We start from the raw sequence: 27,330 nt of genomic DNA on the forward strand, positions 1-27,330 counted from the left end.
TTATGTTTGTTTTCCCACCGGAATCCGGTGGTTTTTCTTCCCCTGCCATAACCTCACTTTTTAATGGCGTCCTTTCGCTTAACCACTTTTTCGCTAATAATTTATGTTTTTTCACTCAACTTCTTCAGTTTTTCAGCTGCCTCGAGATTTCTTTTCCTCTTCTATCTGTTCTGTAAGATCTTTTTTTCTCTTCCAAACGGTTTTCAACACTCGAAATAATTTCCGCACACGACGCCTGTCGATACTGGAACTCGAACGGTCATACTTGGTTCTTGACTTCTAAGAAGGTTCCTGAACTTCAAGAAAGAATCTGTTATATAAATCTGAAATACTGAACATGAACATGAATTTTCCTCCGCCTGAAAATTTTAAAAGTAGCGGTGAAGACATCTCATCGTTATCACTGATTTTTTTTTTCTATATGCACCAAATGGGATGCCAGGGCTCAAAAAGTCCCGCTTTATGCCAGAGAAATAACTGATAACTGTAAGAATTTGTTGTGATATCTTTCTCTTTAAGACTACCTTTATGGAATGTGATTAGGGCCCCCCTGAAAGAGCCAGGAAGAGGGGCAAAAACTGAGAGTTTGCCACCTAAACAAAAATACTGAGTACGGCTCTGGTCAGAAAAAGAGGTTCTTTAAAGATGGGTCAACAATATATACGTCCACTAGATTTGGAGTATTCAATGAATTTCATAGCGCATCCTACTGTCACTACGTAACACAGCTGATTTACAAAAGAAACATTTGTTTTATATTCCTTCGTAGCAGATGCCGCCTTCCACAAGAGTTGACTATACTGGGTCGGTCCTCTTAATTCTAATTTATGAGCAAGACAGTTTTCGCAGTTTCATCCCTTTTTTTTAGAACTAAAAACAAGAATCTGAAAAACCACGTAACGATTCCAAATCGCATTTCAACCACCCAAAAAGAATAACAGAGTTAGGAACGGAAATTAGGATTCAAGTAACGTGCCCGAAAAACATGGAAAATTAGTAAAATGATCAACAAAGAAAAATAACACCTTGCACTACTACAAACACAGATATAAGGAAGCGTCTTCCAAGCAAATCGATTAGCCATCATTCGGAACATAAAAGAAAACCGGTCATCAGTGCAAAACAATTCGGAGGGACGGGTCCACCTATTGTTTCGTTTGTAGGGGTTGTGGGTTGCTTGTTCGTTACCTATGTAAAAGTCATTTTTGCGCGTCTTGTTAGGACCGGTGGCGGCGGAGTCGGGAAAGAAGCTGACACCCTCCTTGCCCGTCGATCCGGCCCCGGCCGTTGCGTTGTTGTTGGTCGCGTGGTTCGTGGCAGTGGTGTTGTTGTTGTTGTTGTTGTGATTTTGTTGCGAAATATTTGCGAATGATGTTAGCAGGATACTGGTTATGCCCTTCTTACGCACTGGAACTAGCGATGCGGCCAGCAAGGAGAATGGCGCGGGCGGAAGAGATAGGAGATAACGACGGCGATTTATCAAGAAAGACACAAAAAAGGCAAAGCCATTGTTGTTCGATTAGCTTAGGTGGAGTTGATACGGTTTGGGCGGTACAGATGGTTAGGAGTTTGTGGGGGTGGGCGGGATGAGACCAGTGCGACAAAAGGGAACGATCGACATGGTAAGCGTGAATACCGATAGGTGAACACACATAAAGATCAGTTATGTCGTGAGGGGAAAAAGGGGGATGAAGGAGGATTGTGATGATGGAGGTCAATAAGCACCGACTCCGCGCTAGAGGATGATGTGAGAGCAGCACACAGGAAAATGCAGAATCTTACAATCAAGCTTACCCCTGGTCTTGGCCTGTCCGTCCTTGGACAGGTCGGTCATCGTTTTGATGTGGAGCAGATAGTTGCGGCCCTTTGACTTGAGCAACTTTGGGCTAGTCAGCGTTACAGAACCGGCCTGCTCGCTAAGATCCATGCAGGCTGCTAGCTCGATTGGTCCCACCAGAATCTCCGCGTTCCTCGCCTGGAGGTACTCTTCGCTCAGTACGGGATTCTCGATCAAATCTGAAGAAAGGGAGCGTAAGGTAACTTCAAGGACGTTTTACGTGAGGCGAAGACTTACTTTTTCCATCGGTGGAACCGATGTTGAAATTGATGGATTCGTCAACACGGTTGATGGATTGAGTTTTGCGCCGAGAGCACAGCCCTATGGACTTTTGCTTCAGCAGCGTGACCTGAATGGCAGGTGGGTTCGTGCACGGTTGATAGAGGGAAAACTTGAAATCGATGTGACCCAACGAGGTACACTTCGGCAGGTTCAGCTCGATCAGATGCTCGTCCCACGTGGTGCTGTGTATGTGCGAAGAAGAGAAACAGCCGTTTATAAACTCCCGCTCGGAACTAGGAAAATCTAGATACTTACGCATCGTTATGCAGCCTCCAGGTCTTGGTCAGATGGGTATCGTCGCCAGGTCGTAGATGCTGCGGATGTCGTCGCTGCTTCTGCGCCTGTTCCAGTTCACTCCAACAGCCGGGAACTTCGGCCGAATAAGGTGTCAGCATTTCATTGAACAGGGTCAACGAATACAGCACCTTCAGGGTCGGAATCGACAGTTCCGGCTTGTAAGCCAATAGAATATCTGCCAGATGATTTTCACCATGGCCGTTGTTGGTGGATGGCGGCAACTGGGCCGTCGTTGAAGTCGATGTTGATGGAGTCGCTTCATATTTAAGAAGATTTGGACCAGCACTTGAAGGTCCACCATCCGTTCCGTATTGGGAACGATCAGCGCCGGATGTCACCTTGCTACCGCTACCAACCATACACGTCACATCATCATCCCGTTCGTCACTGGAATCTGCATCCAAATCGTAGAACGAGTAGAAATGTAGACACCCCTTCGACGTACACCCGCACAAACGTTCCAGACTTTTGCAGTACGTTGCCGATACGAACCGGTCGTCCTTTACACTAGCTTCCGAAACTATGGTCAAAGTCTTCAGCGATACAATTCGCAGTTTACCGTCCTCACACGTCATCACAAAAATACCATTTTCGGTTTCAGGACCGCCGAAGCTTCGGCCACTACTGTCACACTTCGGTAGCATCACAATCTCCGTTGGAGTTTCTTCGTCCGTCAACCACTTTACCAAAGGATCATCCGTCTTCACCAAACCTTCTTCATTCAAATAGTACAAATACAAGATTGTTTTCCACTCATCCTCTTCTTCAATCTCCTCCGGAATTTCCTCTTCCTGTTCTTGTTCTTCTTTGTCGACCACTTCCTTTACGATTTCATCAATCACTTCCGCTTGTTCTTCTTGCTGCTGCTGCTGCTGCGGTGGTTGCATCTGTTCCTTTCGTTCCTTCTGCTTCAACCGCAACACCACCAGCAGGTACTTGTTATCACTCGAAGGAATCACCTCTCCGATGCGGTAGCTGTCATGCGATTCGGCGTACATCGATGGAATTTCGATATACTGCAGTGGAATGCAGTTGATGTCACAGTTGGTGGACATTGCGCTGGTAGCACCGGTGGACAGGGCAGTCGTCACGTTCGAATTCATACTGCTACCGCCGATGCTGCTAATGCTGGATACACTGTCCGGTTGCGACGATTTCACAGAGACCAGCTGAGTTGATGAACTACCACCGCTACTACTGGAGCTAATGCCGAATGGTGGCGGCGGAAAGGGTGTGCAGATAGGTCCCTTGAAATCACTTAGACTTACCGTCGACGTAGTCTGATCATCCGACATTAGCTTGTCTACGGAGCCCGTCGAGGCCGACCCGGATGCTTCGATCAGCTTCCTCAACGTATCATCCAACTTGGCACCGATCTGCTGACTCAGCGATGCTTCGTCTTTCTTCAGCGTATCCAGATGAATTAGCTTATCGATCGATTCCAACAGTTGGGACTCGGTGTTGCCCGACAGGAATTTGATAAAGTCATCTTCGTACTTCTCGTCGATGGTGCTGAGCGAGGATTTTTTCGCCGGTGGAATGACGGACGTGCTGGACGAATTGGACAACTGACTCAGCTGTTTGCTCTCATCGCAACCGATCGTCTCTTCTACGTTGTAGACCACCAGCAGCAAAGTGGTTTCGGATTCTTCCTTGTCCGTGTCCGGTTCCGTACTGTTCACTCGAATGCCGCAAACAATTTTCGTTCCCAGCATTTTTGGCTTCAGCGAGAGAGAGGCCACTTTCGGCTTGCTGACCATACCGGCATGCTTGACGTAGTAAGTGGAAAGAGCTGTCAGCTCGATTTCGTTCACGGCGGCATTACAGCTGATGGTCGTCGTCGTTAGAATGTCCGGGTGCAGTTTCACTTTGAAATCGTAAACCTTGGTAAGCTGTCGTTCAACATTCCACACGGTCACATCCGCCTGGGGATTCCCCGTGCAGAACACATTTCCTCGATCGCCAGCCGATATGATGGAGAATCCACCCGTCGAAACTGCCGGACTTGTAGCGTACGTTACCGACAGAGGAACATTCTGGGTGAACTCCCCTTTCACAAACGGACACTCCGGGGAATGCCGTTCATGCTCGCTCCACGGTTCATCGGTTTTCTCCCAACAAACCAAGCACACGTTGCACGTAAAACACATCGCTCGATCATCGTTTCCATTGTCTCCCGGATAGTGATAGAACCCAGCCTGGGCCATCTGATCCGGTAGGACCCACTTGTAATCCATGTGAGGCCAACCCTCGAACGTCTGCCGCCGGGTAGCCTCCGAGAACATGTAGAACCGATTCAGAGCGGATGGTTCCGTGACACGGGCACCCTCCAGCAGATCCGTTAGGCGCTCGTTGATGGCGGAGGCAATCGCCAGCGCAGGGATGTGGCGATCGAGCCGCTTCAGCTGCATCACCATTCCACCAGCCACCATCCGGAGCGAGGAATGGGACAGCTCCAAACAGATCGTTTCCCACTGAAAACAACAACAAAAAGTAAATAATTAGACACCTACTGTGAGTGAGCCCACACTTTCATTACCTTCTGCGCTTTGATCCCCCGCTTAGCATGCTGTTGGGCTTCGCCAATCTTCAGCGTCAGTTCGTTGGTTACGTCGGCCGTGTTTTCCAGCCCATGCTGCTCTAGGTTCTGCAGACACTGCAGAAACAGGACCGCTTCCGACAGGAGCAGCTCTATTCGGATGTTGTCGTCGGCCTGTGTGATCGGTGCCTGGAGGATAGTGTCCAGTAGCAGGACGCCATTGTAGTCACCGCGCATCGACACGTTCCGACCGTTCCAGAATAGGATCTTGTCCTGATCGGGCAGGTAGCGACATTGTGCCGGGAGATCATCTGGGGGGGAAAAATAACAAATCAATTGAAATAACTAACTGCTCTGTACAAAGCCTTTTCAAAATGACACATAAAACACTTGTGTTTAATGCCGTCATAGAAAATCCTGGCAGGATGGATAATTATCAAACGAACGTTGCCTTACGCAATCGATATGAGCAGCGCAAAACCCCCAGCTTTTCTAGTTTTTAGGATTGCTGGCTGTTACAAGATTTTCTAAATTTGATCCGCGAAATCCGCGATTTCTCAAAAGAAATCTGCGACTTCAAATACTAATCCGCGACAAAAAAAAAACTGTTTTCATTACCTAAAAATAGCATTTGTATACTACTACATGGCATTTCAAGCTTATTGCTTATAGCATATTAGATTTTTGCCTGCTCTCAACTTAGTGTTCTTTGAAGTACTTTCACATTTTAATTGAGAGCTTTCTATGCCTGTACCATCCTATGTCCAAGAAAGTAGAGAAATTTTCCAACCCGAAAAATTAATAGACCGGACGAGAATCGAACTCAATCGCCTCTAGCATGGACTTGCTTTGTAGGTGCGCCTTTACCGACTGAGCTAAAGGAGTATCGTTTGAAAACTTTGAAATTTGTTTTTAAATAACATTGTATCATCTTCAGTTATTTATGTATAGTATAATATGAACCTAGCACTTTTCGTTGTTAAATCATAACCGAATCGTATATATGTGACTCTGTGGATCATGCACGACTTATTACTATGTATACCGTAAATTATAAGTTTTCCAAATCGTCCAGAACATCAGTAGATTTGTTCTACTAGATCAACCAAGACTGCAATAATGTCTGTAGTATCGAAAAATGTCCAATCAGATTCAAAGTGTCTATGTGGATCATGCATGATCTATTTCCGAGTAATCCAGATGTTAAAATAAGTTGGAGTTAAAATAATTTGATCTACTACATCAACTGAGATTGGGACAATATCTTTAGTATCGAAATATTTCCAGACAGATGCATAGTATATATGTGGATCATGCATGAGCTATTGTCATGTATACCAGATGTTTAAAGTTCTCCAAATCGTTGTGGAGTTCAGATGATTTATGATCAACCATCACTGGGATAAAGTCTGTAGTATCGAAATATGTCCTAACAGATTCATAATGTCTATATGGATAATGTTTAATTATTTCCACGTTTACCAGATGATCTAGGTTCTCCAAATCGTCCTGCAGTTCAGATGATTTGTTTTACTAGATCTCCAAAGACTGGGATAATATCTGTAGTATCGAAATATCGATTTGGAAATCCTAGAGCATTTGGCATACACGCAAATAGATTGGCATGATCCACATAGACACTGCAAATTTGTTTGGGCATATTTCGATACTACATATATTGAATTAGTCTTGGGTGATGTAGTAGAAAAATAATCGGATCTCCAGAATGATTTCAACCTATAACATCTTGTATACGTAGCAATAGACCGGGTACAATCCATATAGACACTTTGAATCTGTTTGGACATATTTCGATACTACAGACATTATTCGAGTCTTGGTTGATAACCTATAATATCCGGTATACATGGCATTTACTTACCTAGCCCTGGTCCTCACAAGTTCCTACTGCACGCCTCCTCGAGTCATATGATAACAAAAGACTACCAGCTGAAACATGGACACAGCTGGTTGGCGTAGCCTGGGCAATGTTGCCAGTCCGGCAATAGCAAAGTGAAGAGGTGCGACGCGAACACTGGCGCGGTAACCATAGTACGGTGATAGAGGAAATGCTTCACCAAACCTGAGCGTCTGCTCACCATGGAGGTGCGGCTCAAAACGGCGTCTGTTCTCCATGTTAGGAGCGGCTGATCACCGTCCTAGTGCCAGCGTGGGACTCTAAACAGAGCTGTGCACGATGGTCCCCCGGCGAGACAGGGGGTTGGGGCAGGCCCAACAAGCCGCCCTGGAAAAAAAACAAAGTTGCAAATACCGAAGAAAGAAATACGGATCGGAACAATCGGCACAGACCTACGCGACGAAATAAGGACTACGATTGGAAACTCGGAACATGGAACTGCAAATCGCTCGGCTTCCCGGGTTGCGATAGGTTAATCTATGACGAACTTCAACCACGCAACTTCGAAGTCGTAGCACTGCAGGAACTTGGCTGGACGGGACAAAAGGTATGGAAAAGCGGGCATCGAGCGGCTACTTTCTACCAGAGCTGTGGCACCACCAACGAGCTGGGAACCGGCTTTGTAGTGCTGGGTAAGATGCGCCAACGCGTGATTGGTTGGCAGCCGATCAACGCGAGGATGTGCAAGTTGAGGATTAAGGGCCGTTTCTTCAACTACAGCATCATCAACGTGCACTGCCCACACGAAGGGAGACCCGACGACGAGAAAGAAGCGTTCTATGCGCAGCTGGAGCAGGTGTACGACGGCTGTTCGCAACGGGACGTCAAAATCGTCATCGGTGACATGAACGCTCAGGTAGGACGGGAGGCAATGTATAGACCGGCAATCGGGCCAAACAGCCTGCATGCCGTATCGAACGACAACGGCCAACGATGCGTGAACTTTGCAGCCTCCCGGGGTATGGTAGTTCGAAGTACCTTTTTCCCCCGCAAGGATATCCACAAAGCCACCTGGAGATCACCTGACCAACACACAGAAAACCAAATCGATCACGTTCTAATCGACGGGAAATTCTTCTCCGACATTATCAACGTCCGCACGTACCGCAGTGCGAACATAGATTCGGACCACTACCTAGTTGCAGTATGCATGCGCTCAAAACTCTCGACGGTGCATAACACACGTCGAAGTCGAACGCCACGACCCAACATTGAGCAACTACGGGACACCGGAGTTGCCCAGGACTACGCGCAGCAGCTGGAAGTTGCACTACCCACGGAAGAGCAGCTTGGCGCAGCTTCTCTTGAAGATGGCTGGAGGGACATCCGTTCAGCCATAGGTAGTACTGCTGTAGCGGCACTAGGTACTGCAATCCCGGACCGAAGAAATGACTGGTTTGACGGCGAATGCAAACTGTTAGTAGAGGAGAAGAATGCAGCACGGGCGAGAATGCTACAACACCGCACGAGATTGAATGTGGAGCGATACAGACAAGCGCTGAACAGACAAAACTCGGTTTTCCGAAGGAAGAAGCGTCAGCAGGAAGATCGAGATCGCGAGGCGATGGAAAATCTGTACCGCGTAAACGACACACGGAAGTTCTACGAGAAGCTAAATAGTTCGCGCAAAGGCTACGTGCCGCAAGCCGATATGTGCAAGGACTTGGACGGTAACCTTCTCACGAACGAGTGTGAGGTGATTGAGAGGTGGAAGCAGTACTATGACGAGCACCTCAACGGTGAAGCAGCAGAAAACGAAGGTGGCACGGCAACAGACCTTGGAGCACGCGCAGAAGACGACAGGCTACCGGCCCCTGATCTTCAAGAAGTTGAGGAGGAGATCGGTCGGCTGAAGAACAACAAAGCAACTGGTGTAGATCAACTACCAAGTGAGCTATTGAAATACGGTGGTGAAGCACTGGCTAGAGCGCTGCACTGGGTAATTGCCAAGATTTGGGAGGAGGAGATATTACCGGAGGAGTGGATGGAAGGTGTCGTATGCCCAATCTACAAAAAGGGCGACAAGTTGGATTGCTGCAACTACCGCGCGATCACACTGCTGAGCGCCGCCTACAAGGTACTCTCCCAAATTCTATGCCGCCGTCTGTCACCATATGCAAGAGAGTTCGTGGGGCAATACCAGGCGGGATTCATGGGTGCCCGCGCTACCACGGACCAAATTTTCGCGATTCGGCAGGTTCTGCAGAAATGCCGCGAATACAACGTGCCCACACATCATTTGTTCATCGATTTCAAATCCGCATACGACACAATCGATCGAGATCAGCTATGGCAGATTATGCACGAGTACGGATTTCCGGATAAACTGACGCGATTGGTCAAGGCGACGATGGATCGAGTGACGTGCGTTGTTCGAGTATCGGGGACACTCTCGAGTCCCTTTGAATCTCGAAGGGGGTTACGGCAGGGTGATGGACTTTCGTGTCTGCTGTTCAACATCGCGTTAGAAGGTGTGATCAGAAGAGCTGGGATAGACACGAGTGGCACGATATTCAGGAAGTCCATCCAGCTCCTTGGTTTCGCCGATGACATTGACATTATGGCACGGAACTTTGAGATGATGGCGGAAACGTACATCACACTGAAGGCTGAAGCTAGACGGATTGGACTTGCCATCAACGCATCAAAGACAAAATATATGAAAGCAAGAGGTTCTAGGGAAGACAATGTTAGCCTCCCACCCCGAGTTCAGATTGACGGTGACGAAATCGAGGTGGTCGATGAGTTCGTGTATTTGGGCTCACTGGTGACCGCCGAAAATGATACCAGCAGAGAAATTCAAAGACGCATTATGGCAGGGAATCGTGCCTACTTTGGACTCCGGAGGACGCTCCGGTCGAATAAAATTCGCCGCCGCACGAAGTTGACTGTCTACAAGACGCTGATTAGACCGGTGGTCCTTTACGGCCACGAGACCTGGACTATGCTCGTGGAGGACCAACGCGCCCTTGGTGTTTTCGAACGGAAGGTGTTGCGTACCATCTACGGTGGAGTGCAGATGGATGACGGAACATGGAGGAGGCGAATGAACCACGAATTGCACCAGCTGCTGGGAGAACCATCCATCGTCCACATTGCAAAAATTGGGCGACTACGGTGGGCTGGGCACGTCGTAAGAATGCCGCACGACGACCCAGTGAAAATGGTTCTAGAAAGCGACCCAACAGGAACAAGAAGAAGAGGCGCGCAGCGGGCAAGGTGGATCGACCAAGTAGAAGGTGACCTGCGGACCCTTCGCAGACTACGAGGCTGGCGAACTGTGGCCATGGATCGAGTAGAGTGGAGACGACTTCTTCGGACAGCAGAGGACAACAAGGCCTTAGCCTGATTGGTAAGGTAAGGCATTTACTTACATATATACGATTCGTTTATGATTTGATAACGAAAAACGCTATGTTCATATTGGAAAATAGGAAAATGTCTCACATTGGACAGACCTCAGGGAATTTCCGTGTAAATCCGGTGTTTGGTTTGAACCGGTAAAAAATTGAGAGCCAAATGAACAACAAAATTGATGACAGCAAAATAATCTTCTGGGAGAATCCACCATTTGAAGAAAATTGATAATGAATGCTAAGAGTTTACTGAAGGGGACTCCTAAAGTGGTATGCAGTGAATTCCGAAAGCTGCTATGGACAAAATTTCAATGAAATGCCAGAGAAAATCCAGGGTGGCCGCGGAATTTAAGAAATTAAATTTCTAAAGAAATATTTTTTTAGAACTTTGAAAATTTGTTAGGATTTAAGATCGGAACAAATTATCAAATAATGTTACTTAATATCAAGCATAATATGAATACTAATTTGAAATAATCTTATAAGTCTCAGAATTATGAAATTTATTAAGTTACATATACATTATTCGAACGGCAGTTGGCCAAATTCATAGATTGAGCTTATAAATTCAAAAAAGATCAAAGTACTAAAACATTAATCCTTGGATTCAGACATTTTTTTTTTAAATTTTCAAGATTTTGGGGCTAGGCAAATTTTTTACATTCTTGAACTTAGTGAAATTTTGAAGTCAGTCAGTTTTTAGGGCGTATTTAAAAGATCTCAGATTGAAAAAGTAAGAGGTTGTATCCAAGACACGACCGTAGATTTGACGTTGGATTACGTCCCCGGTATCAATATTCGGCGACTGTGTTAGAGAAGCCACATTGTCGTGCACAAAACGCACGGAACTTTTGGTTTATTTAATAGATAATAAAAAAGCAAAAAATGATTGAAGGAATTTCTTGCTGAAATTTTCCAATCCCGAGATATTTGCGATCAATCATATAAATTCGAGATTTTTTTTTCATTTCTAGCGTCCTGGAGAAAACCTTACCTTAATTCGAAGCAGTGGCGTCCCGTAACCTCACTTTTGACCTGTGCACTAGCTTTCAAAACCAGATTTAATGTCATATTTTCATTCCCTTATCGGTTGAAAAATACACTTAATCTTCTAGTTTACTCGATATCAATCCATTGCAAGAAATATTTTGATAATTGTTTATATGTTGAGAGTTGGTGTATAGGTAGATTGAGGTTAATGAAACGCCACTGATTCGAAGTGTTTCTGGTTAATTGACAAGATCATGTGGTATTCGGTCATTGCGAGAATTTGTATGTACCACTTTAATACTGTTACGCATTTGACCACAAACGTTTGCTATTAGGGTGTTTGGAACGAGGGTGACGCGCTTGGCATAGAGGGCGTAGCGGTGCGGCTTCTTCCTCCTTCTTCAGTGAATCAAGGGCTCTTGAGGGTAGCCTTGATAGCTAGCTGTTTGCTGGGGGCCTCGTTGCGTACTGGAGAACAATGTACAACGCCACGCGCCGAAAGCACTGCTGCTGCTGATGACGACTGAACATCACCACTCACCACGCGGTGATTGAATAAACACCCTTCGGCGAGACTGAATGGAATTCGATTTTGAAATCTGTGTTGGGGAAAGCACTTTTTCTAGGCAATCGGTGATAATTTTGATCACCATTGCAACAGTTGGACATTTCTATAATTTTCAATAGTGACCTTTTAAAAATTGATAAAGTGTTAGCAGATTCGTAGAAAAATTTCCAATCGATTAAAATTAAAATTCATCTACTATTGACAGAAAGTGGTCAGAACCTGACCACTTTTCCTAACGCGATCGGTTCTGATTTTTTGAAATAGCACCTCCAATATGTTGCCGAAAGACGTAATTTTAGGATTCTCTTACTTCACTTCAAGCATAGAATTATAATGAGAATGGAATGCCAAATAAATTGAGAACCATCGTAGAGGAGTTCTAGGGATAGTTCTTGGTATACTAACCAATGAAACTTGACTGAAAATGTCTGGCGTTTTTTTAGATGTGTTTCAAGAAAATTTTGAGAAAAACTAAAGATGAAACTAGTTCTGAAGACTAAAGGGTGATACGGTCAAAATTTGGTCAATATCAACTTGACGTATTTCTTTCAATTTTGCATTTAAAAAACCTGAACACCCCTCATTTTGAAGGTGTGTGTATGTAGAATGTTGCTCCTATTTTGATTTTGGAATTCACTCTTCAGTTGTCAAAATGCCGTCCAAGCAAGAAGAGCAGCATATCAAAATTTTGCTCGCGCATCGCGAAAATCCGAGCTACTCGCACGCAAAGTTGGCAAAATCGCTAAAAGTTGCCAAATCAACCGTTACAAATGTAATTAAAGTGTTTGGGGAACGTTTGTCGACAGCCAGGAAGTCTGGATCGGGGGGAAATCGAAAACCGGAAGCCGCTGAGACGACAAAGAGAGTTGCCGGTAGTTTCAAGCGAAACCCTAACCTCTCTCTCCGAGATGCCGCAAATAAGCTGGGTGTATCGTCTACAACCGTGCATCGAGCCAAAAAACGAGCCGGACTATCGACTTACAAGAAGGTAGTGACTCCAAATCGCGATGATAAACAAAATACGACGGCCAAAGCGCGATCCCGGAGGCTGTACACGACGATGCTGACGAAGTTTGACTGCGTGGTAATGGACGACGAAACCTACGTCAAAGCCGACTACAAGCAGCTTCCGGGACAGGAGTTTTATACGGCAAAAGGAAGGGGAAAGGTAGCAGATGTTTTCAAGCACATGAAACTGTCAAAGTTCGCAAAGAAATATCTGGTTTGGCAAGCCATCTGTACCTGTGGCTTGAAAAGCAGCATTTTCATAGCTTCCGGGACTGTCAACCAAGAAATTTACGTGAAAGAGTGTTTGAATAAACGTCTGCTGCCTTTCCTGAAGAAACACGGTTGTTCCGTACTGTTTTGGCCGGATTTGGCATCTTGCCATTCCGGTAAAAAGGCCATGGAGTGGTACGCCGCCAACAACGTGCAGGTGGTTCCCAAGGACAAGAACCCTCCCAACACGCCAGAGCTCCGCCCAATTGAGAAATACTGGGCTATTGTCAAGCGGAACCTAAAGAAGACCAAAAAACCTGCTAAGGGCGAGCAGCAGTTCAAGGCAAACTGGCTTTCTGCGGCGAAGAAGGTGGACAAGGTGGCTGTACAAAATCTGATGGCAGGGGTCAAGCGTAAGGCCCGGCAATTCGGATTTGGAAAAGCGGAAGCCTAACTGAATATTTTTCCTGAATTTTATACTAATTGAACTTGAAAAAGAAATTTAATTTGATTTTTTAAATAAACGATTTCACCGATTTACACGCGTTTTCCCTTGATCAAATTTTGACCGTATCACCCTTTATTACGAGGAATATCGGGGAATTGATATAACTGACTACAATTCTGAAGCGACGCCTAATGATCACCTGAAAATCTCTTTAATGTTGACCCCCCCAAGCTGTCTACGTAGTTTATGAACAATCACTAAGCGAATTGTTAGGAACACTTTTTCCATTCTAACCGGTATTGGTCCCGGCAACATACCTGACCTCTCTAAGATAATTCGCGAAGCAGCCGTAGCAACAATCCCGAAGACCAGCAGCATCCCGGGACGGAGAGACCTTCGATGGTGGTCGGAAGACACAAAGGCAGCAGTTAAAGCCAGACGGAAAGTCCTCCGCAAGCTAAGAAGAACGAGCCTAGACCAACCAAGCAGAGACAGCATCCTCACATGATATCGTGAACTGCATCTCCAGTGCCGGAAAACCACCCGGAATGCGAAGCAGGACAGCTGGACAAGCTTCCTCGATAGCATCGACGCTTCACAATCCTCGGCGGACCTGTGGAGTCGGGTAAATTCCCTGAGCGGAAAAAGACGTTCGACCCCGCTGCACGTTCAATCCAGAAACAACACCTTTTCCGAGCCAGTAGCCGTCGCCGACGAATGGGGGAAGTATTTGGCAGAGCTTTCTGCTATCTCCGGATACAACGAAAAATTCCGCCTATCAGCAGTTTCTCCGTTCCGGTCGACAATCTAACGATCGAAGGCCAAGTCCGTATGCTTGACCTTTTCAACATGCTATGGACCACCGACTCCTACCCAGCATCATGGAGGCCTGGCCATCCTGATCCCGAAAGCAAGCGAAGCCACAAAGGATGTATCGAAATTCCGACCCTCACCTCCTGTAAGAGCAAGAAGAAGTGCAAAAGCCGGATCAACTTGATTAAAACAATCTCGAAGCCCCACCGATCCAACAATCGGGCAGTCCGCTTCCGTGTTGCGCAAGCCATCATTGATAGCCGGCCGCCTTATGGGACCGAGCTAACGTGCCTCGCATCGGGAAAACAAGAGGAAATTCTCGGCACGACTTTCAACAGCAGCATTCGGATCATCTCTGGCCTCCTGCCTTCCACCCCCGCCGATTCAGCTTGTGTGGAAGCAGAGATCCTTCCGTTCCGGTACCGCATCATGAATGCCACCATTGTCAAAGCCGCATCATTCGTCGCCAAAACAATAGGCAACTGCAGGATCTTCCTCCTCGACGAGGGGAACAGAATCCTGCGTACGATCGCCAACGTCGACCTCCCCCCGGTGGCTAGGACCCACTGGCACGGAGAGAAGAGTTGGCTCTCTTCCAGCATCAACATTGATCGCCGAATTAGGAACCGATTCAAGGCAGGAGATAATTCCTTGGCCCAGGGTCGGTCAGGAGCAGAACTAGTTGGTTCTCACTATCTCAGATCGGGCGATGGCATCGGAATATCCGGAAGTGGTATACTAGTTAGCAACAGCCTACCGCAGCAATGCTCCGTTTTTCTGCAGAAGCTGCCACATCACCAGCGAACCAACCAATTCTCATCCTGACTGACACAGCGCCATCCAAGAACTCTGCTCGGCAGCTTCATTACACCCGTGGATTCAGGCTACCGTAAAGTATGCCCCGAGTAGCACCGTATACACATGGATACCTGGACACTGTGGAATATCTGGCAACGAGACAGCGGATCACCTTGCTGGATCTGGACCATCCGGCGCCAGGTTCACGGACAAAGTACCGCTGCAAGACATCAGGCGATGGGTCAAATCAACCATACGGAAAGCTTGGAACGACCAGTGGTTTAGCAACAGGGGACTTTTTATCCGGAAGATCAAAGGAAACACGGAGGCGTGGACCGACCTCCGGAATCAGCCGGATCAAAAAGTCATATCAAGACTCAGAACTGGACACTGTCGACTGTATTGCAACTTTGACGCAGGACCCTTCCGTAGAAACTGCGTGATCTGCGGGGTTCCGGCGAGCGTCGAGCACGTCCTCTGCGTCTGCCCCGAGTTCGAAAATCTCAGGGAGACCTACGGGATCACTTCGAGCATCCGGAACCTTCTCGGAGGCAACTCGCCCGCTACTGACGCCCTCTTAATATTCCTCAGAGAATCAAAGTTGTACCATGGTATTTAGATAGTTTTTGTTAGATTCTGTTTGTCATTTTTCTTTCGGCTGTCGGGACGACTCCGTACGGGATGAGCCTTTGGACCTCGTGACGGTGCCGTTTTGTTCAGATCAATGTTACACGTTTTAATTTGTTAATTCTCCGTCTCCTATGAAGAGCCAGGAAGGCTGTACCTTACAGCCTTAGTAGTCGGTGGGGCGCAACATGGCTCGTGATGATGTCCATCCGTAGTAACAAACCAACTAGGAATTAATTTATTGTAAACGTTTAAAAATTAGAATACAACTCCGTTTAACAACTCCGTAGGAGGCTCTCCCGCTGAGACTTCACATTCTCGACAAAGAGATGAACTAGCCTTCGGCTAAAAATCTCTCAAATAAAGATTAAAAAAAAAGAAGCTTTTTGCAGATAAATTAAAGCATATCATTGAATTATCAAGATCAAGAGTACGAAGATAAATAAAGAGTAAATTTCAATAGTTTTCTGCAGGGAATTCCTCAAATGTTCAACACAAAATTTTAAGACTCTTATGGAGAAAGTTTCAGGAGAATACCGGACAGAATTAAACGATTTTTAAGGAGAATCCTGAAATTAAAAGTAATTCTGAAGACATTTCGGAATAATTCTACGGAAGTCCTTCAGAAATTTGCAAAGATATGGGCCGTATGAATAAAAAGAGTTTACTTTACTTTCCCGTGCTTTTCTTTTTTAGCAAAACACATTGAAAATCTTTCAAGATTTGAACACATAAATTCAACATCCAGGGGACGTACAGTCAATATCACAGAAGTGGAGAAATTTTCTATGTTCTATTAGACAACAGCAATGTGGAAATTGTATATAGAAAGTAGAAAGCGAGCGAGGAAGGTACGAATTGGGTTGATCATCTCGGTTTACCAAACATCCCTGTTGGGGAGGAACGGTGAGGAACGGCCCTCCGGCCGATTTGCTCACTTACCTTCGATATGTGGAAATAGTTCTATCGATTGTTTCAAGTCGTTCAAACGTTAATGCCAGACTCTGAGACATTGCTATTTTTTGTAGATTTCAGACTTTTTGTTGGTACTATGGAAAAATCCACTCTTTTAGAAATATGCAAGATTCTAGAGATATCAAACTTAGAAGATTTATCAACATAATTCGATTAATGTAGATACAAACAAATATGTTAAGGTTCCAATCAAATTCCTGGTTATTTCCGGATTGTTTTAGATTCTCGGTAACTCCTGGTTCTCCCGGTTCACCCTGGAAAATCATAATATTTTAAAGAGGAATCCTGAAAGTAACTCTAAAGACATCTTTTGGAATTGATTCTATGGAAATTCTCAAGGAGCAAGACAATACGCAAAGTTAATATATTTGCAGTGAGTAAATTTGAGCTACTCATATTTACTCAAAAATAAACAAAGTAGTCTAATGTTTTTCACAATTGATGTTCAAATAGTCGCCGTCTGACAGAATTTTTTGTTTTCAATATTTAGTTTTCATTCATTAAAAGGTCCAAGAGCCATCTGGTCCAGGCCAGAGGATGCCTCTTTTCCCTTCTAGAGATCGATTGCTAAAGCGTAATGTCTTGATGTTAGTGGGCCTTCCTTAGCTCAGTCGGTGAAGGCGCAGCTACAAAGCAAGACCATGCTGGAGGTGGCTGGGTTCAATTCCCGGTTCGGTCTAGGAATTTATCGGGTTGGAAAATTTCTCGACTTCCCTGGGCATAGAAGTATGATTTTACTTGCCACACAATTATACTAATGCAGAAATGGTACAGGCATCGAAAGCTCTCAATTAATAACTGTGGAAGTGCATCTAGAACACTAAGTTGAGAGCACGCAATAAGCTAATATCCCAAGTAACAATCCAAATGTTAATTGGTTTTATTCATATTTTATGGTGGTTTTATCAAAGCATGATTGAGTCTATGTGGTTTTATCATTGCTTTTTTCAAGTAAACTTAGTCTCATATCATTGATATTTCTGAAGAGTGCTTCAAGAATACTTGTAGAAGCCTACATAAAACTCCATCTTTTGTAAGTGTGATTGATCTTCTGAACAGTTTTAAGAGACACTTCAACTCCCTTTCAAGCCTTCTTTTTAAGCTTTTATAAAACTTGAGAACGGTTTTGAAAAAGTTTTATGGCATTCTTCTATAAATTTAATGTGTCTTGAGAATGCTGGCATAAAACAAAAAGGTTTTAACCGAGAGTAAAAACTCTTGAGAAAGAGTTTCCTAAAATACATAAACAAAATGCCACAACTAATGGACGCCAACAGGTGGAAAAAAAATGAAAAATAGTGGATCTTACAAACGGATATTGAGTAAAAACTGATCCAATATATTAACATGCCTTCATCTCAGCAAGCATCGACTTCAAAACAAGACGAACAGGTACGAATAGGTATACAAAGAGACAAGGAAACAAAACCGGAGAACATTCCTTCCGATGCTCAAATGACAAACTCGATGACGAGCTTTTTTCTAGTCTACTGCGATTTACATACCAAAAGGTTCTAAGCGGTATAAGAAATATTCCAAATTAAATTATTCATTGCAAATCACTTTGCTTCTCAATACTTACATTTAATTACACCGCGATGTTTTCATTGTAAAGTTCTACCACAGACAAACAGACATAACACATTAAATATTTCTCACTGTAAAACATCGTCGCTAAAACATTACCGCCATCTGTTGAGTTCACTGTAGTGGGCACTACACTGAACAGATGGCGGTATTGTATAAACGTCAAACGCAAGGGAATTGACTATGCGCGCCACAGGTGACGGTACTACCAACTACGATACTTTTAAATTGTCCGTTAAATGCTTGTTCGATGAACAAGTTGCGAGTGTTATGTCTGTTTGTCTGTGGTTCTACTAAGTTGTGTTGTTTAGAATAATTAATAAAATCAAGATGGAATTGGAATTAGCAACAACAATTGATTATAAGATCTTTTCATTTGAACGTTAACATTTGCAATGTTTGTGATAGAAGCACTGAACTTATGGCGATCTTACATAAAACTTATCTGTCTTGAATATCAATCACTAATTTTATTCAAACCCAACTGATCTTATTCAAGAAAACAACAAGGTTAATTGAACTTATCACGATCCTCCATAGTTCTGTGCAAGAAAGATTAGTCTTAACAGAATCTTGTCAGGGGTTTATTTCAAACCATTGAAAATAATGGCGATTGCTTTTGACATTCTCGGAATGTAGCCATGAACACATATATGACAATAATAATCATTCGATTTCAGTTATCCCAACTGATTATTACCGTTCCTAATAAGGTTCTGGATTGGACAAAGGAATCTGTAAAATCCCTTTCAAAATCATAAAAAAATCTGCCTGTTTCAAATTTACCACTTTGCCAATAAGATTTTTATTTTTAAATAAATCAATATTTAAGCAATATCGTCGAGGCGCGTTAGATTTTTCGAACTTTTGTATTGCTTAACGACGGCAAAATAAATATAGCATGGAAAATCGCTGAACTACAAGCTCGAAAATGATCGTCTTTGTTAATAGGAATACCAAATAATCGAAGAATTTATAACTCGAACAGATTTTCCATCTAGAAACAAGCTGCCTATCTAGCAAAAACTGGAACCTGTGAAACAAACTTATCACGTACTGGAAGCACTCTTGAAGAGAAAAAACATAACACAGTGGCAACTTGTCGTAGTTTTAACAGAGGTTTAAAGAGATCTTGAATGCCATTATAAGCATGTATCGATAGGAATGTCAAGTTTCAAGCGAACCTTAAAAACTAGTCTTGAGAACCTTCTTTAGTATGGGCCTCCTTCGTCTTATGAAGGTTTTATGGCTGTTTTAGAGTAGCTTTGTAGAATAATTAGTTTTAGGTTCAGTTTTATAGAACTTGTCTTGAAAACTTCTTCAAGTGTACCATAAAATTCATTTTGTTACTTGGGATGCGATATGCAATAAGCTTGAAATGCGAAGAAGAAGAAGAAGTTGATGTTAGTGTTTCCATTTCCTGGCCAATTCTAGATACCCGGGCTTCGGGAAATAGCTGAAAACTCTTCTCGGTAATCGGGAAATATTGTTATCCAGTGACCAGATGTAACTTTCGTTAGTTATTTTTTGGAGATGAACTGGACAATGAGTAAAAATCTCCTTTAAAAAAAGTTATTCATTATTATTATAATTTTATCGTCGATAGGATTTTCCCCGGAGGATTTTCGACATTTTCTGGAAGTTTCTTCAAACTTTCCCTTGAAGATTTCAACCGGCTTCTTCGGAAGGATTCTATGATTTCTCTGGGTGATTTCGTTCGACTTTGCATGGAAGTTTCTTCCAACATTCACCCTGAAGTTCTTCAAACTTGCCCTGGAAGATTCTCCCACCTTCTCCCGCAAATGTCTTCCATCGTTCAACGGAAGTTTAATCAATTTTCCGTTCCAACAGAGTCCGTTTTCTGAAAATTTCTTCGCCAGGAAGCTTTCCTGACTTCGCACTAAAGATTTGTCAAACTTTCTCCGGAAATGTCTATTAATTTTCCCCAAAAGTTTTTCCAACTTTCTCTGGAAGTTTCTTCCAGCTTTCCTTACGGTGGTGAATTTCTACTTGGCCGGATTTGTTTTAACTTATTTCATTCCTAAAATTCTTACATTCCCCGGAAGATACTTCCAGCTTCACCTCGAAGTTTCTCCATACCTCTCCATAAGTTATTTTGGCTTCCCCTGGAAGCGTGTTCCATTTTACACGGGAAGTATTTTCAGAGTTCCATAATATGTTTAGCATGGTTTTTGTAAAAAAAACTGTTTCCCGGGAATCGATAGGTGAGAAATCTGGTATGTTTCCCAAATAGGAAACACTAGGTGGTGTGATTTCAAGACCAAGAAAGTTGGAATTTGGCCAAATGTTTTCAGAAGATTATTTTTAGCTCATGAAAATTAATTCTCAATCTCGCAATATCGGTCAAAGATGTTTCTCATCTTGTTGCATTACATACCAGAGTCAGAATTAGGGTCAACTCTCTCCAGAAATTTCCGTTGTTTCCTGCAAAAAGCCGTCAATAGACATGAGTTGGAAAAGGTGTTTTCGTGATGAACCATATTTAGCACAAAAAGGAACATTTTTGAATGCTGTCTTTTATTTAGCTGTTCATCCCAGGTCAAAATAAGTTAGGTTCTACTCTGAAACTGACATAAAGATTGTCAATGAGCGATCGTCGAAGGGATGCAGGAACCAGCAGATCACTTTTTTTATACTGTGATTGTCCAGAATCCCCCTTTGGATTCTTCTTCTTCTTCTTCTTTTCTCTGTTTTGGTGTTTGGAAACACCACTCCGTTTGGCACAGCAAGAACCGCTATATCGCCAGCTTATTTTCTTTCCAGTCTCGTGGACTTTTCCTCTTCGCAGTTGTCATTTCTGACAGCCCCCACAGGCAACTGTGACGCTCAGCTCACCTCGGTGATGATGTTATACCTTGCTTAAATTTTCTTGTTGATTTCTTTGAGGAACCGTGTGACGTTTCTTAGAATAATTACATCTTTCGTAGCATACATTTCTTCCAATGTATTAAATCTATCTAGTTCATATTTTTCTCTTGAAATTACGTATTTGATGCAGAACAGAATTAAGTGCTTAGCATCTTCTATTTCATCGCAGATGTCGCATAGACAATCGCTTTCAATTTGTATCTTATATAGACCATATCTAGAGTAATCGTGTCCCGAAAAAATCCTATTTAAAGTGCGAACTTCACTGTTTTCTAAAGCCAGTCCGTGGTGCCATGGCTTTTCGGGGTTTGTATTTTGTAATGCGAAGTATTTTCGCCCTTTTCCTAGCTCCGTCGTGTAGTTCACATACCATTCTTGAGAACGGATCTCAGCAACCTGTTGGAAGTAATTAATCGCGTCGTGGGTGAAAATGTTGTTTTTAGCTGTTGTGTCCTGTATAATTGCTGCTTTCCCCAGTTGATCCGCTATCTCGTTGCCTGCAATCTTCACATGTCCAGGGATCCATTGGATGCTGGTTCGCGATGTTGACGCCATACGAAGTATATTCTCCACGGTTTCATGACGCTCTCGAGCTAATTGTTCATTCTGGATAAATTGGCAACCAGACTTAGAATCAGTCATTATACCTAACTGTATCCTGTAGCTGATTGCGTGTAATGTATTGAAGAGCAACGTATATAGCCTCAATTTCTGCTGACATGATGCAAACTGGATTTTGTAACTTCAATGATAGTCGGAAATGTCCTCTTTCATGGAATACACCTATGCCGCATGTATCCTGATACTTGGAAGCATCAGTGTAAATAATTTGACATCCAGCGTACTTCCCGTGAATCAATCCTAGTGTGAGCTGTCTAAGGACAACTTCTGATGTTACTTTTTTTTTCTCCAACTTCCGTCGTGCAAATTAGTTTCGATAGCTACGTAGTTCCTTGCATCTGTGCTTCTCACTGATCGTGATAGTAAATTGAAAATAGGTCTGTGTTCTTCTAGTAATTTTTCTATGAACGTAAAATTATTGGAGCCTTCCGTATATTTCTGTGGCGAATTTTCTAGTTGATTCCATACCACAGATTCGTTGTGGCATTGTTTAACTAAATCCTTTCCGATGATGTATATTCTCCTGAGTTTGAAATCGAAGTGATTTGTCAAGAGTAATACCTAAGTATTTATATGTGTTGACTGTTTCAATGTTTTTACCGTTAATTTTTACGTCTAGAGTTTTATCGTTTGCTTGAAAAACCATAGCTTTGGTTTTATCGGTGTTAATAACAAAATTTAATTGCTTTGCTTTTTCTTCAAATTGTGTTACAAATTCCTGTGCTTTCTTCTGAACATCTGTAATATTTTTTCCTTCCAATAGTATCGCGAAATCGTCCGCGTACTGCACCAGGATCACGCCATCAATTCTATTGTAGTGAAGATTTGCGGTATATACGTTGAACAATGTAGGAGATAGTATGTCTCCTTGGGGAAGACCGTTACTAACAGTTCTTGTAATGATCTCGCTACCTACTTGTAGTTGTAGTCTTCGTTCTCTTAAGAAAGCAATGAAGTAGTTTGAAAATTCTTGGGGAGTTCTTTGCTCGATAAGTAATTGTTCCAACGTATCAATTTTAACCATGTTGAAAGCATTAGACAAATCTACAAATATGGCCGCTGCAACTTTCTTGTCTCTTTTAATCCTAGATATTTCATTAGTTACAAAAGACAGACATGTATTTGTGGATAACTTCTTTCGAAAATTGCATTAGGAATTTGTTTCAGAATATCATAAGATATTCCGTCGTGACCTGGAGCAGAAGCTTTCTTCTTTTTTTCCAAAAAGTAGTTCCATTTTTCGCTGTTGATGATGTCGCGATCTGTTGAGTACTGACTGTACTCTGTATCGGTCCCGTCCTCTAGTGGAAAATGCTTATCCATGAACTGTATTGCTAAACTCCTATCCTCATGAATCAAAACATTGCCTGTTCTGTTTTTCTGTCTGCCTGTAAGTCTTCTAATGTCACTCCATAGAAGTTTAGATGGTGTGGAAGGATCTATAGATTTTACGAATTCGTTGAATTTTTCTGTTCTGGACCGTTCTCTCACCTTGTTGAACAAACATTCTGCCCTTTTGAATTCTAATAGCTCCGTAATGCCACTCGTTTTATTGTAGCGAGTTCGGGCTTCGTTTTTGACCTTCCAAGCTGATTCAACCTCCTCGTTCCACCAGAACTTTGGGTTGTATTTATCCTTCTGTTTCGTGTTTTTAAATATTGTTTTTACTTTGTTTTGCAGGTCTTTCAGGTTTCCTGTTTCGTTCGTATCCAAATTCTTAAGTTGCTCATGGATTTTCTTTTTATTGATGAAATGTCGATTTGGTTTGTCTGACACTCCATGCAGTGTGGTTACCAATGCAAGATGTCTACTGCCTCCTATCCCGTGATCCAAAACATTAATTTCCAAATCCTGACATAAAGCTGACGTTGCCATAGCCAGGTCTATGGTCGTTGATCGCTTATTCATCTCCGCCGGAACCAAAGTAGGGTCTCCTTTATTAAGTAATAGGAAATTTGATTACTATGGCACCCTTGATCTCCGAAATTCGCTTATCCCATGTAAAGTGGTGTGCGTTGAAGTCTCCGCCAACGAAAACCTTACGGTAGCACTTGATCCTGTCATATATTTGCCTTAAGCTCGCTTTGAGGTCTGTATTGTTTACATTAGGAGCAATGTAAATAGATACTACTACTAGGTCTAAAGATACTATTTGTCTAGCTAAGCACTGTATTTTATCGAAAGTGGGGACTGATATTTCTCTTGATTTATATTTGTTGTTGATAATGATGGCTACACCACCTTTTCCGTCTGCTCTAGAGTCTAAATACGTATAAAAGTTAGATATTTTGTACTTTGTATCTTCCAGTTCCTTTTTACTCCATGTTTCTGATATTAACGCTACATGATATTGATCTTGTATGAGAATTCTAGATAGTTCTTCCTTATTTTTTTGTAAACTTTGTATGTTACATTGGAATATTCTAAGTTCGTTGATCATTACGTTACTACTCACGGTTTCACATTATCCGTTTCGTGTATGAAGTCCGGCCAACCCATCAGCTTTCCAGTTTGGGAGCTGCTGGGCATGTTACACTTGTTGATTGTTTCATTATTGGATTCTGCTACGTCCATTCCGGTTGCACCGAGCTGTTGAGTTATGTTCTGTTGACGAAGTTGTTCGAATTTCTGAGCCCAGCGGTCGAAGTCCGTCACACGATACTTGTTAAATAGAGCTACGCCATTCTTCTCTCCTTCCTGATCCGTCTTCTTCTTATTGTCAGCAAATACTTGAACTTTATCCGCGATGTTGACATCCTACTGTTGTAGTGTTCGCTTGTTCCTCTCCTTTCGATACTGATGTGGATTCTTAGTCTTGAAGTTGCCTGCAACCATATCAGCGAAACTGTCTGCGGGTGTCGGGAATTCTTCCACGTTTTCGAGTATTTCGTATCGATTGGATTGGATTGAGTTCCCGCGCCTCCATGTATGTCAAGTTCGTCTTGGACATGATGGTTTTGATGTTCCTTTGCCTTGACCATTCTGGACATTCACTGTCCGTTGTTCTGTGTGCCTTCTTGCAGTACATACACTTCTTTGGGTTTGGATAGTCTCCACTGTCCATTCCTTCATGTTGAAGTGCACACACCGTGCATCGCTTTTTCGATCGGCAAGAGTCTGTCTTGTGTCCGTATCGGAGACAGTTGTGACAGATAACCGGTTTGTTAATGAACGCCATCACCTTGTTAAGGCAGCAGTAAAGCTTGACCTCCTCTGGCAGCTTACTTGTTCTGAAAGTAACACTGATCCTGTTGCTAGCAGTCTTTACATTGTCGACGAAGCGGTGAAGCCGATTGACATCCAAGATTGGAACTAGACATTGCATGTTTTCCTTGATTTCCTTTACGGTCATATCGGTAGGCACTCCAGCCACAACTCCAGTGACTGAAATGAAGCTTCTGGGAACATACAGCTTGTAGTTTTGTTCCTTCAACTTCTCGTCTTTCTGCATTCTGTTGGCCACTTCAAAATTCTTAACGAAAATCAACACTTTCTTTTGTCCCAGGGGTCTCATGTTGGTGACATTGTTTTTGTATTCTGTTGTTGCGGAAAGTATCTTTCCTAGCGTCAGTTTGTTAATTTTGCAGGTTCCTTGGTCATCTTCGAGTTCGGCAATAATCCGATATGGGGCATTGTCGGTGTGGTTATATTCACATATCTCATACTTTTTCCCGCGAGGATCCGGGCTTTTCTTTGTTGCTTTGCCATTATATGAGGTTATGCCATGGCCAAGGTTGCAAAGACTCATTTCAGCTAAAACAATGTTTTTCTAAATTATGAAATAATTAGATGCCATGATCATATTTTGAATTGGTAGGATACAAGAAGAGGTTGCAAAGAATGTGTTTGACATATTAAACCTGTTAATTTCACTTCATGAGAGTCACAATCAGCGATTTTTCACAAACTCACTCACTCACTCAGCGATCAGCAAATCGCTGATTGTGACTCATAGAAAGCAAAATTTACAGGTTTTATGTTTCCAACGCATACTTTGTAACCTCTTCTTGTAAGTTACAAGTAAAACATGCCATCATACCATCTTTTGGTTTTATTATTCCGAAAAACATTATTTTAGCTGAAATGAGTCTTTGCAACCTTGGCCATGGCGTCCTCCAATATGGCGGTACCGCTTTTGTACACCTTTTCCACCAACAAATCTCTTCTCCGACTCTATTTAGCACTTCCGCAGTAAAACAATTACTTCCAAAAATAAACGTCTGTCAATTTCTCAACACTTGAATCGAAATTCGTAAATTATCCGCAAATACTTGAAAAAATTCACTTAGCTTGAAAAAACACGTGTTGTCACGCTCGAAACTTTTTCCGTGCCCCTTCGGATTGACTGGAATCATCGCTCATGGGAATGTTTGGAATCCCCCTGGACTGTCATGAATCCTCCTCAATATTGAGTGAAATCCTTCCTGGGATAATTCATACTCCCTCTTTGGATTGTCCGAAGTCCCCTTTGATACTGTTGGGAAGCCGCCCCCTAGGCTTGTTCGGAATATCTACTTAGACTGTCATAAATCCCCACTGTAATTGACTGGAATCCTCCCAGGGATTTTACAGAATCCCCCCTGGGATTGTCATGAATCCTCCGTGGGATTGTCCACTAGAATCCGTACTATGCGGTTGCTAATATTTACAGTACTCGAACGTCATCAACAAAGCAAAACATATCTGACTGTTCCGTAGAGTCACCATAAAAATCTTCCATCGATTTTGAGAGGGCAGCTTGTAGTTCCTTCGTACACGTGCAGTACGAAAGTAAAATTGCCCTTCCATCGCCGAAATATCTTCGCGGTTAAGCATTTCAAGCGCACCGTTTAAAATGTTGTTGAAATACGTAAATTTGCTTTGCTTGACAGTATCGGTGGCAATGTGTAATCAATCAGACTGCATTGATGTTGAGCAACGCGAGTTACTCAAAATTAACTCCGATTTTACTCATGATCAAAAGCTGTCTTTCCCCAAGGAAATTCTTCACTAACTTCCATACATATCCTATGATGAGCTATGATGGGGCCTCCCTTAGCTCTGTTGGTAAAGGCGCAGCTACAAAGCAAGACCATGCTGGAGGTGGCTGGGTTTGATTCCCAGTCCGGTCTAGGAATTTTTCGGGTTGGAAAATTTCTCGACTTCCTTGGGCATACAAGTATGATTGGACTTGCCACACAATTATACTAATGCAAAAATGGTACAGGCATCGAAAGCTCTCAATTAATAACTGTGGAAGTGCATCTAGAACACTAAGTTGAGAGCACGCAATAAGCTAATATGCGATATGCAATAAGCTTGAAATGCGAAGAAGAAGAAGAAGAAGAAGAAGAACATGATGAGCTCCCAGGTAATATTGCAAGTTTTATAGAGGTTTTTAAAGCATTCTACAAGTCTAAATCCTGGTCTACAGAAGCCTCATACATCCAAAATTGTTACTTGGGTTATGTTCCAGAAATCACCTAGTAATTTCAAACGTTGAAAATATGTCAATATTCCCGACATAGAAATTTTGAGACTCGGCTCGAAAAAAATTAAGATCCAGGTCACAGGAAACTCTTCAAACG

At 43.1% G+C, this 27,330-nt stretch overlaps 2 protein-coding genes and 1 pseudogene across 3 annotated transcripts in view; all 3 read right to left on the minus strand.

The window, feature by feature from the left end:
• Positions 1-15,351, minus strand: part of SmF (small ribonucleoprotein particle protein SmF) — an 82,487-nt gene extending 67,136 nt beyond the window's left edge. Inside the window, exon 1 of the mRNA XM_065216503.1 lies at positions 15,339-15,351. The gene's annotated coding sequence lies outside the window, so the exon portion shown is untranslated. The remainder of the gene's footprint in view (positions 1-15,338) is intronic.
• Bruce (BIR repeat containing ubiquitin-conjugating enzyme) overlaps positions 1-27,330 on the minus strand; it is a 59,238-nt gene that overhangs the window by 29,136 nt on the left and 2,772 nt on the right. The window contains exons 3-7 of one of the 2 annotated variants that reach the window (XM_065216455.1): positions 4,956-5,266; positions 2,375-4,890; positions 2,075-2,301; positions 1,795-2,016; positions 1,189-1,413 (exon numbers count right to left, since the gene is read on the minus strand). In XM_065216455.1, the coding sequence (XP_065072527.1) occupies positions 1,189-1,413; positions 1,795-2,016; positions 2,075-2,301; positions 2,375-4,890; positions 4,956-5,266 (3,501 nt within the window). The remainder of the gene's footprint in view (positions 1-1,188; positions 1,414-1,794; positions 2,017-2,074; positions 2,302-2,374; positions 4,891-4,955; positions 5,267-27,330) is intronic. The other variant, XM_065216456.1, reaches the window with a different exon arrangement.
• On the minus strand, positions 23,846-25,628 carry LOC135696942 (uncharacterized; annotated as a pseudogene).

Source organism: Ochlerotatus camptorhynchus, unplaced genomic scaffold (genome assembly GCF_037179485.1).
Source record: "Ochlerotatus camptorhynchus isolate MF236.1 unplaced genomic scaffold, CSIRO-AGI_Acam_v1.1 ptg000063l, whole genome shotgun sequence".
NCBI lineage: Eukaryota > Metazoa > Arthropoda > Insecta > Diptera > Culicidae > Ochlerotatus > Ochlerotatus camptorhynchus.